The sequence below is a fragment of the Peromyscus californicus genome, unplaced genomic scaffold (assembly GCF_007827085.1).
Source record: "Peromyscus californicus insignis strain IS unplaced genomic scaffold, ASM782708v3 Scaffold_6__1_contigs__length_162567912, whole genome shotgun sequence".
NCBI lineage: Eukaryota > Metazoa > Chordata > Mammalia > Rodentia > Cricetidae > Peromyscus > Peromyscus californicus.
In genome coordinates, this window is record NW_026294584.1 from 107,100,601 (window position 1) to 107,112,710 (window position 12,110).

General features: G+C 51.3%; 1 protein-coding gene across 1 annotated transcript in view; it reads left to right on the forward strand.

The window, feature by feature from the left end:
- The window catches only part of Fgd5 (FYVE, RhoGEF and PH domain containing 5), a 102,036-nt gene that overhangs the window by 55,243 nt on the left and 34,683 nt on the right, over window positions 1-12,110 (forward strand). The window contains 2 exon segments of the mRNA XM_052719265.1: window positions 3,602-3,660; window positions 3,764-3,794. Coding sequence (XP_052575225.1) covers window positions 3,602-3,660; window positions 3,764-3,794 — 90 coding nt within the window.

Here is a 12,110-nt window from a genome sequence, read left to right on the forward strand (position 1 = left end):
TAACAATGGCGATGACGACAACTTCAAAAGTCTGGGAAGAGGGGAAACCTCTCCCATCCATCACCGTGTCCCTGCAGTGAGGGGTACACACCTTGTTTTTCATGTGAGGCAACCAAGACGCCTGAACAACTGGCCCATGGTCACATGACTGCCCACAGCCTTGGGGAAGAGCCAGGCCCAGCTCTATGGTGGCTGCCCTGAGGGTCAGGGATTAGAAGGAGCTGAGTCTAAAGACACCAGCCTGGCCAATCCTGGAATGCCAGCCCCAGGCAGGTGCCACGCAGGATCACTCGCCACCTAGAGTGAGCACAGGCGTGCATAGTTCACTGAGTGCAGATGGTCCCCCACTTACAGTGCCGTGGACTGACCTGGGGTATTTTGACTTAACAATGGGCTAATTGGGGCATCAAAAGCATTTATTTTGTTCAGTTTTGTCTGGAGACAGGGTCTCAACTGTATTTCCCAGACTGGCCCCAACTGCTGGGCTCAAGTGATCATCTTCCTCCGACTAGGATTTCAGGTACCTGCTACCACACCTGGCTTAAATACATCCTGACTTAACCATATCCTAGACTTAAGGTGGGCTTATCACACACAACCTGGGTGTCAGGGAAACATATGTACTCAGCCTCTGAGGGCCAGGCTCTTTGCCAGGGCTTAGACACTGGAGCTGGGCCTAAGCTAAAATCCTGGCTAGGCAAAGGGTAGGAATCATTGGTGCCTCAGTTTCCACATCTGCAAAAAAAAGATGGTGGAAGTAGCTGGATTCAGGGAGCTACTGAGTGTATATAGGTCAGAGCTATGCTTAGCAGTTCCTGAGTGTCCCTACCTGGGAGGCTAGAGACGAGAAATAACGCCCACAGGCACAAGGACAGGAAGAGGCAGGGCCCAGGATTTGAACCCAGGTCTTCTAACACCAGAGCAGTGGCTCTCAACACTGTGTGACGGGTGAATTACTGGCCTTGGGGGAGACTGAATCCAGTTTCACTCTCTGTCCTCAATTTATAAGGGACAGACAGCTTTAAGTCTCTTGCCTACAAAATACCTTTGTCTGTGGATGCTTTGTTGTGTGTCCCCTAGGCTGTGAAGGCCTGCCCTGGCTAGATGCATCTTCCCTTGTGAGGGTTTCCCACCTGCTGGATTCTGTTAGAGTCTCTGCCTTGTGAGCCCAACACTGGTCCTGCCCTCTCTCCTGTCTCCACACTCCAGCTGGAGGCTACAGTGTGCCACAGACAGGAGACTGACCCAGGCCAGCCTCTGCCCCGATAGGGTGGCTGCCGTGACTTAAACTTCCAGGAAGTCATTAGGGACCGGCAGTTGGGGAAAGGCTGTGTTTATTTGGCACCTAATCTGTGCCAGATACTGTATCTGATTTTATCAGCATGAGACGTCTGCCTGGCAGCATCTGAAGATATTTTAGGTGTCACTTGGGATTGGGGTGCTGCTGTCTTCCTGCAGGCAGAAGCCATGCCCGCTGTTAATTATCCTAAGACACATGGGAAAGTGCCTATGGCAAAAACCAACGCTATGACCCAAGATCAGAGAATGACTTCTGGTGTTTTCTAGGTTAGGCCCTGTGATGGTTAATATTGTGAACTTGACAGGATCTAGAATCACCTAGAAACAAACTTCTGGGCTTGTCTGTGAGGGAGTTTCTAGGTTGGGAAGACCCACTCTAGCTACAAGAGTCGTTATCCCATGGTCTGATGTCTCGGACTGAATAGAAAAGGAGAAAGTGAGCTGAATCCCAGCACTCATCTCTCTTGGCTCGGTGGCCATGGATACAATGTGACCAGCTGCCATGTTTCCCCCACCCTGATGGACTGATTCCCTGAACTGTGAGCCAAAATAAACCCTTTGTTTTTAAGTTGCTTTTGTCGGGTATTTTGTGACAGCAATGAGAAAAGCAAACAGTCCAGGTGCTTGTTACACAAGGGGGTGACCTCTGAACAGAGCCCTGAAAGAGTCAGCAAGTGGGGAGAGAGGAGGTAGGGAGACACACTGCAAGACGACGGGAACCTGTGTGCAGAGACCCCAAGTCAGGAGGGCATCGTCAGGACAAACGTGTGGGGTCAGCGGGTGTTTCTTTGTATTTCAGTTGAAACACAGACACATGTGCTTGCTGGAGCCTCATAGTGCGCACGTGTTAGATACCTGCGTTGTGTGCATTTTGCAGAGAAGAAATTGAGGCCCAATGAGACTGAATGTTCTGTTCAATGAGCAAGAGCCAGAGGCAGGAACCTGCTCGACTCCAGAGCTGTGTGCTAACCATACACCATGCCCGCTGTAGGCAGGCCTCCTGTTTCTCACATGTTGACCCAACAAGAGGCCTCTTGGGGTTAGAAACACCCAAGGTTTAACACCTAAGAGCATTTATAGGTTTCTCTGTCTGCACAGGGGAAACTGAGGCTCGCTCCCGGAAAGGCACTTGTATGGGATTGTACCCAAAGGCAGGTATGGAGCTGAAACTGGAAATCAGTGTCCTGGCTGAGTGAGCTCTACCTCTCCAAGGGCCACCTGTCTCTTGTTTCTCCAAGGGAAACCTGTGTGTTCCCTATACTCACTCTCTGCTTCTTTTTTGCTTCTGGACCAATTGTCAGCAATGTCAACCTTTTTTAGTAGGCATCAGGTTTGGGGCCACATGGTGGAACTTCTGGTGGTAGAAGCCCCTGGCATCTGCCCCCATCCATCCTTCCTGTTTGTGGACAGTCGGTGCATTCCCACAAACCTGGGGCCTGACTGGTTAAACAGCTTCCCTGCTGAGGTCAGCCACAGAGAGAGTGAGTTCCCATCTCACCTGTTCATTCTTTGACACAGAAGAGCCACTATATGCTGAGCACTGGTCAGAGATGGAGTTCCTTTCCTTTAGGGGAGACAGAACCATCTCTCATGGATAGCAGGCCCAAGAGGAGAGTACCCAGGAAGTACCCTCTTGAGAAGGGGGCAGCTTAGGCATCTGGGGAAACTCCATGGAGGAGGCCAAGCCATGGCAGAATCTTTAGGGCTTCTTTTCTTTGAGGTTCTGGGAACGGAGCTGAGAGACATACCTGAGCTGAGAGACATACCTCAGCCCTTGGTTTGTTGAATCAGGGTCTCATTATGCAACCCAGACTGGTCTGGTGCTCATGATCCTCCTGCCTCTGTCTTCTGGGTGCCAGGCTTATAGATGTGCACCACTTTGCCCAGCTAGTATGCCTGAATCTTAAGCATGGCTGGGAGCTGGGCAGGGAGAAGAGGAAAGCTCTGGTGGAACAGTGGATTCGAAAGTGAGCAAAAGAGGACTCCTTAGTCCAGATACCACAGGTCATCAGGACTGGTGGGACGGAGAGCTGGATGCCAGGCTCATGCCACCGTGATTGGGACATTGATTGAGCCCTGTGGCAGGCACCATGCAGGGCATCTGTTTGGCAGCCTCCTGGGGTAGATACTCCTCCTACCCATGTGTACAGATGAGGAAACGGAGGTTCTGTGAGGGTATGTCACTCGCTGAAGGTCATACTGATAGTGATAAACACTCAGACCCACCTCTGACAGCGTGGTCATTTTCAGGGCTGGCCTTTCAGCTACCTACCCTGCTTTCACTGTTTTCTTCCCCCCACAGGTTGAGGGACAGTCCAGAGCCCTTGTCATTGCTCAGGAGCTGCTGTCTTCAGAGAAAGCGTGAGTGCTCCAGCAGCTGCCCGTGGCTTGTACGCAAAGCCTTGCCCCTCCCGGCTTGTCCAGCGTAGAGTTAATGCAGCGCCATCCCTCTTTCCTTCCACAGATATGTGCAGATGCTGCAGCACTTAAGCCTGGTGAGTTCATCATTTTGATTGTCGCTAACTAATTGTCCTGTTACAGGGCTGGACTCTGAGAGGCAGAAATCAGGGAGCAGACAGGGGTGACTACATTAACAGGCTTGGTGGCCGAGGCTCTGGGCCAGGCTTTTCAGGGAAGCCTTGTCTGCTGATGGATGTACTAGGCAGGATAACTCCCTGCCTGGGTAGGGTGGGAGCTCTGGCAGAAGGCACCAGGAGGGAGTTTGAAGATAGATGGGGATACTCAGGGCTGTCTGTGTGTGTGTGTTTGTTTCTGTGGTGCTTAGGGACAGAACCTAGGGCTTGCAGCGTGCCAGGTGACCATTCCACCAGTGAGCCATGCCCAAGCTCTGTGCATGTGCCTTATATTTGGGGCCTTATATGGATCATGATGTGTCTACACAATGGCAGCTGCTCAGGGAATCAAGAGGGTTTCTTAGTTATCCTGGCCACCTCCTCCCTAGGAGATCTCTGGCAACAAGTGCAGGAAGAAATCATCGAGAGTGCAGAGGAATGACCATGATTATGGAGAATCTGGGCAGGCTTCCCTGAGGAGGTGGCTTCGATTCAGGCTGAGTCAGTCACAGGGAGGGTTGCACGCAGCGAAGATGAGGGAACTGGATGTGTAGGCCCTGTGGCAGCTCTCCCAAGTGTCTAAGGATTCCCAGCCCCGCAGCAGTTCAGCCTTGATCCTTGATCCTTGGCTTCATCTGTTCAGCTCATAGAATGTCAGAGCCACCAGTGGTCACTGGTGGGCATTTGGCAGGTAGTGATGTGTAGGCTCAGAGGAAATGACTGGGCCCAGGTCACATAGTGACGGAGCCAAGGCAGACATGTGTTTCCTAACACAGTCCACTGTTCTCATGAATGATCCACACCTCAGAGCAGAAGACCAGAGGACCATCTCCCTGTGTCCTGCACCAAGCCAGGCCTCTGGGTGAACCAGTTAGAGATCATGCTGCTGTGGTGTCTCCATGTGAGCAGGGAGCAGCTGAGTCCCCGGTTTAGCATGGACAGCTGTTTGGGATTCCAGTTGCGTGTGTGTTATTAAACCTGATGTTCCCAGGGCTAAAGTACCCCAGTTCTCCTCCCCTTTCTCCTGAAAGGGTGACTCAGCAGGGCAGAGAAGAATGGACCCCTGAGTTCTGCTTCCTCCCGGCTCCTGCCTGACAGCCTCACATGGGCTGGGCACTCTTGTTTTATGAGACATCGGTGCGAGTTTGCAGCGCTTCCTGCCAGGTGGAGAGAGGCTAAAGCTACTGGCAATCCACAGCGCCATCCTGGGGAGGGGAGGGCCAGTAAATCAGTGCAGAAGCTGCTTTCTGGAACTGTGCTGCTGAGCATTTATCACATCAGAGCTGTGTGGACAGAGGTGGCAAAAACCTCGACACATGGCTCCAAGCCAGGGATGCTGATCTTAAACTATAGACTTCAGGATGTAGCACTCCAACCCAGGGGCTCATCCCACTCGCAAAGGTTGGCAAGTTCTCTACTCTGTTGGAAAGGTCCCCAAGGCCACCATGCTGTGAGGAGGGGAGTGGTCTTCTGTTTTTCAGGCTTGGGATTCAACCTCATGCTTGCCAAATGGCCAGCAGAGCTAATGTGGGCGAAGCTGCAAATTCAAGTCATTCAGGTTGATTACTGCCACTTGGGGACCTGGTTCCGGAAGCCTGTTGACTGGGAATTGTTTTTGTATTTTTGAATGTTTGTGAAGAAAGACAGAGAAGAGCGTGAGCCTTTAAAGACCAGTGTGGTCCACAAAGCCTAGAATATTGTTTTGCTGGGCCCTGACAAAGGTGCCCTCTTCTATCCTTCCAGGAGCCCGTCATCAAAGCTTCCACCCTCCTGCATGTTCCCTTCTATCCAACTAGATGGCTCTGGTCGCTCATTTCCCTCTCATCTCCACAGCAGCAAATACCATACCCACATAGCCATTCACCTCTGTTCACCCACTACTCAGGTATCTATCAACCGTCTAAACACTGGCTCACTACTCTATCCCTTTACTTCTATGCCATCTACTCATCAATCCATCCTTTCTCCCATCCATCTATAAATCCACACACCCTCCCCTCTTCCCCTATCCACTCACTCATCCATGTACACACTCATCTCTTCCTTTCCATTTATCTATACATTCAACCACGCTTGCCCCCTTCCCCATCCATTATCAATCCATCTTTCTATGGATTTATTTATTTTCCCTAAATCCCCCATTCTCATTCTGTCCCCCACCCCCAGTTCACTCTGAAATATCTTAAGCTACTTGGTTGCCATCATTACTGAAATAGGCCTTGGAGCCCCAAAGATGAAAAGGCTTCAAATTTGCTGCTCTTCAGTAGGTCTCAGTGTGTGTGTGTGTGTGTGTGTATGTGTGTGTGTGTGTGTGTGTGTGTGTGTGTGTATACATGTGTATAGGCCTAAAATTGAGCCATTTTCCATCTTTTATTTCTTAAGACATGTTCTCTCTTATTTATTGAGACAGGTTCCCTCACTGAACCTGATGCTCACCAGTTCTGGCTAGTCTTGCTAGCTGATTTGCCCCCCAGGGATCCCTTGTCTTCTGCTTCTCAAGTGCTGGGATTGCAGGGGACCATGGGAGCTGCTCAGCTTTACCATGGATTCCAGGCGGTGCCAGGAGCACTTTACCCATGAGCCATTTCCCCAGCCTGCCAGGTCTTGTGTTTGTGAAAAGAGAGGGTGGGGGTGGTGAGAAGGCGTACTTACATCACTCAGCATAAATAGAATTTGCACAGCTGTATTTTGGGGCAGAACCTACAGGGGCATGATGGGAAGGGGCTTTTCACTTTGGAATCCAGGAAGGCTTATAGGAGAGGTGCCACAGAGGTGGATGTGGAAGGAACGATTCTACCAGGTGCAGAAGGTGGGTGGTTGGCCTGGGCAGGTGCACAGAGCCTGAAGATATGTGATGTCGAATCGTGAATCAACTGTGTAGTTAAAAGTGGCTGTTTCACAGAGGCAGGAGGCCAAACTAGGGGTTGGGGAAAGGACCCAAACCCAAGATTAGCAGGTTGCAAAGTCCCCACAATGCCAGTTGAGGGCTTGTGCTTTTCCTTGCATGTGATGAGTTGGTGTTTTGAACAGCACTGGTCCCTGATCACCTTTGTTTATGTTTTCCCATTTACAATTGTTTTTTCACCTATTAGAAGTTTGTAATTCCTCCCAGAGGTCCCTCCTCTGTACAGAGGCTCTCCAGACTATCAATGGGGAATGAATGGGGAGTGGCTTCTGTCAGGTCCCTGGGGAGAAGTCCTGGAACCTAGAAGAACTGGTGTCGGGCCCATCAACCTCTTGGCACCTTCTACAGATCCCTTGTACCACAGCTTTCCTCTCTGCCTTCTGGATGCCTTTAAAGTGCTGTGGGGTGTCCTGCAGCCTCTACGTCTGCTTTTCCATTGGCTCTCAGCTTCCACGGCTTGATTGCCAGTGTCTTCTCTTCCTTTGGGTCTCAGCCCAGGGGTCACCAGGGAACAAGCAGGTTCAGGACTCAGTGATGTGGAGTAACATGCTACTGTGCTCACAGACCCTCAGTGAAGTTCCCATGCCATCTCTCCTACAGACTCTCAGTGAAGCCCTCACATCATCTCTCCTACAGACTCTCAGTGAAGCCCCTATGCCGTCTCTCCCACAAACTCTCAGTGAAGCCCCCATGCCATCTCTCCCACAGACTCTCAGTGAAGCCCCCATGCCATCTCTCCCACAGACTCTCAGTGAAGCCCTCACATCATCTCTCCCACAGACTCTCAGTGAAGCCCCCATGCCATCTCTCCCACAGACTCTCAGTGAAGCCCCCATGCCATCTCTCCCACAGACTCTCAGTGAAGCCCCCATGCCATCTCTCCCACAGACTCTCAGTGAAGCCCTCACATCATCTCTCCCACAGACTCTCAGTGAAGCCCCCTTGTCATTTAGCTTTCAGACCCTCTGTTCCAGATACTTTCTCAAGGCTTGGTGGGGGACTCATCTCTGCTTGGCAACATCTGGGCCTTCACCCGGAAGATTCAAAGACCAGTAGTTCTTGATGGCTGGGGACTGCAATCTCTTGTAGCTGTCTTCTCTCACACATCTGGTGGCAGATGGTAGCTACTGTCTGGGGCCTCAGCTGGGCCTATGGCCAGCAAGCTTACCTATGGCCTCTCCCTGTGGTCTCCAAATAGGCTAGTCTAGGCTTCCTCCCAGCCGGTGGCTGGGTGCCAAGAGTGATTGTCCCAGGAGAAAGCTGGGAGGAAGTGCGTGCCATTTTTATGACCCAGGCTTGGAAGTCACGTAGCGCCACTTCCACCATACTGCACTAGTGGAGACAGTCGTAGAGGTCCGCCCAAGTTCAAGGGCAAGGACTAATCTCTACTGTTCAGTGGGAGGATTATCAAGCACACGTTTCATAAATATCCTGTAGGAGATACTGTTATGGTCATTTTTTGGAAAACATAATTCACCATAGACACCTTTTAAAAAAAATAACTCTGTGTCTCTTAGGAACCGTGTTTGACTTCTGGCAACAAAACTTCAAATATGGCAGCTTGAATAACATAGGGGTTATCCTCATGTGGAGTAAATCCAGAAGGCAATGTTGGGGGCTCCTGTACATCTCAGAAACTGCATGCATTTCAAGGGGTCCTCATTAACTTGGATAGCTGCTGTGGCCCTAACCTTCCTATCCATATCTCAGGCAGAAAGGAAAAGAAAAGGAGAAAAGCCGAAGTTTCTGACTCCCAGCTGGAGTTTGTTCCTTTGAAGATGCCTCGGGTTCCACTGGGCAGCTTCTTCCCCTCACTTGTGACTTCAGGGGGAGCCGGAACAGAAGGAGTCAATGGCCAAAGCCAAGCGCAACTCAGTGGCTCTGCTTCTTTGTGTTTATTCTGGAGCTCAAGTGGGGAACAGGCAGTGGGCACCCCAGAAAAGCCCTTCCTGTTCCCAGTCAGCTAGACGGGGGTCTTCTGCTCTACATACATGGGAACTGTGGGTAGACAAGAAGAGGCTCCTGCAGGGCAGGGCTTGGGCAGTTTTTGCTCCCCTCAGCATTTGATGGCAGCCAAGATCAGCAGCATACAGGCAGGACCAGGAGCAGGTGGACCCCCTAGTGCTATCAGGTCACAGGTCACAGCTCTGGTGTAGACCGAGGACGTGGGTGTTGTGTCTTAAGGAAAAATAGCAGATTTCAGGCTGGGGGGATGGATCGGTGGTTAAGAGCAGTTGTTGCTGTGGCAGAGGACCCGGGGTTCAATTCCCAGGACCCACATGGGGGTTCATAACTGTCTGTAACTTTAATTCCTGGGGATCCTGTGCCCTCTTCTGGCCTCCTTGGGCACCACATGCACATGGTAAACAGACTACGAGCATTCATATGCGTACAATAAACAGAAACCTTGAAAGAAAGGGAGAGAAAGGGGGGGGGGGAGAGAAGAGCAGGTTCATGAAAAGGCAGCAGAGAGGAAATTGCAGTTCAGGAGAGTTAGAGGCTCACAGCCACAGGCAGCCATGATGAGGGACCCTGAAGTGGAAGAACAACAGGAGGGACAGCCGTCACATATAGTATAACCAGGGACTGAAGGAAGAGGGACAGATCCTTCAGGTCTTCTGTTCCCAGAATATTAGGAGAGTTGCCACATGATGCCATGGGCAGCATCATTGATTGAGTCTTGACGGGAGGGAGAGCCTTCAATTCCATAGGACAAGGGGAGTTTCTGACTCTCATAGATTTGAGGTATGTGAGGTGGGAGGTAAATTCCAAAACCCACTCAAACCAGCCGATGTGTGACAGGTCACAAGGCACTGATAAGTTTAGCTGTAACTCAGGGGTGTCTTGGGTCTGGACAGTAGCAAAGGGTAGACCTTGCAAGCAGATGCTGAGGGTAGAGAGAGAACTCAACTCTGAGAGTTATAAGTTCACAGTAGCTCTTTGTACTTGGCCTTGAGAGAGAGACTGCAGGGGGTATGGCCTGACTCCCGGGACAATGAGCACCACATCTCTGATCTGTAATCTGACAGTGGGGAATTTTCAGCCCTATGGCAGCAGCTTGGGTATTGGGATTTCCCGGCTTCTGTCAGTGGCTGCTGTGATAGCCCCTGGCTCCGTATATCTAAGACCCTTCACTCTTATGGTCACCACTATGATTGGTCACCCCCACCGTCCCTCCCAACCGCTGCTCTGTTGACACAGTTGCAGGCAGTGTGCAGCTCCAGGTCCTGCTGCCAATCCTGTGGCTCCATCTCTTCTGCTGCCGTTGAAGCCCAAAGCCAGGGATGCCTTCAGAGCTCCACCATTTCTCCGGCTCAGCCTCACTGCCCACTCTTCTGTGACGACAGGGGCTGCTGCTGGCTGGGTACTGCCTCTCTCTGCCTTACAGATGGGGCATCATAGGAGCGCATTTCTAATGGCTCTCCAGTGACCTGAGCAGCCTGTTTCTATAGCCAGAGAGGTGTTGGCACCAATCACAGCAGACCATCATTGTGTTTACTGTTCCTTCCACACCAATCACAGCAGTCTGTAAACCCAGGGAAGGTTCTCGCTCTCTGATGTGGTGGGCAAATGTTCATGAGGCTTGGAATTGGAAAAGTCTTTGGTAAACTTTAAGACACAAATTCAGACTGTTGTGGCTGTGGCTGCATGTTCAGGATCTCAACTTCTGTAACCCCAACCATCCCATGGCTTCCTCATGGTGTCTGTGGGGTGCTTGGTGCTTGGTAGGCTGGCAGTTTGACTGACCATCCTCTGCTCAAAGTAGCCAGAACACTGGAAAAGAGCCCACTGCCAATCAGGGAGTCAATTAGTCCATCTCCCAACATTTTGTTTGTTTATAGGAAAATAAACATTAGCAGTACTTAAAATATGAACTTGTTGCAAGCATTAATAATCATGTTTAGTGTGCTTTTGACAATGCTCACTTCCTGCCCAACACCCCAAGGACAGGTGGGTTCTCCTTACCTGTCTCATCCCCCATGGTGGTAGCTTAACAGAGTGCTTCTGAGCCACAGGCTCTCCACAGCTACCTTCTTTCTCCCACTCGGCCCCACAGCCACAGCGATGGGCAGGAGACTGTCCAAGGGCAGGCGGCCAGATGTCCCTCCCCTGTGTTGTCTCACACTTCATCATATTGTCCCTCGTACCTTCCTGGCTGGCAGTTCCCCACCCCACGCATTTGTTGACCCATTCCAATAGGTTTTCATTTCACAGGCTTCAGAATGTTTTCTGGCTTGAGCCTTCCTTCACAGCACTGTATTGTTTGGCTTCCTCCTGTTTGTGCTTCCCAGACTCCTACTGCTGCTGGTTTCCTGGTTTCTGTGGTGGGAAGATGCATTTCTCTGGCACTATAACACATTGGGACTTGGGTTATAGCCTAGCCCAAGGCCACCATGGGCCGGGGACTGCTCCATGTACGCTTGTTTCAGGTGTGTTCTCCACTCTTATCTCTTTCCTGGCACTGTTACTTGAGTCCTCGGAGGTCGGTGCATTTGTAAGTTTCTTTCTCTCGTTGGGCTTCTGTCCTGTGTCTGTCTCATGGAAAGTGGGAAGCCTGAGAGGAAGCAATGCCTAGAGGGAACCCCATGAACATAGGGTGGGGACAAACTGAAGTATCCAGCCCAGATTTCCAGGTGTAGAGAAGAGGAGTCTTGGAGGAAGGTCTGTCCGGTACCTAGGGAAGGAAGGCTTGCTACTGCAGAGTGATCAGCATGTGCACAGACCCAAAGGCCAGCTGTGTTCCAGCCTGTTTGGGAATGGAGAGAAATTCAGCCAGGTGGAGGATGTTATGAGCAGGAAAACTGAGAAAGCTGAGGCCAGCAGGGAAGGGGGAAGGGAGCCAGCCTCTCGATATATGAGGCTTGATCTCAAGTATCTGAGAGCCTAGGCTGCTGGTGCCTCTAGAAAGAAGTGCTGTGGCATGCTGGGAAAGGCCAAGGACTGTGTTCCCTTGGTGACCAGCTATGAGGTGAGGGGCCAGACTGATCCCAGATAGTAGGAGGATGGGTCTCTGCAGTGGCCATGTGAGCAGAGCAGACACTCTATGAGGTGAAGGACTCCAGAAGGCCCAAGTGGGCACCAGCCGTGCCTGGAGAAGTGGGCATGGTCTCCCCATGGAAGACGTGGGTAGGACAGGATTAGGGTACACTGGCCAGGATGGAGGTTTTGACAGAGGCTACAGGGAGATCTATGATTAGGATTTGTGGGTCCTCCCAGTATGCCCCAAACTAGAACACTGTCCCCTTTCCCAGGTGGTGGGAACTGCCATGAAGCATGGGTAACCTCCTGGACAGGGTTGACCTCTCAGAGTGCTCAAGACAAACTCAGGATCT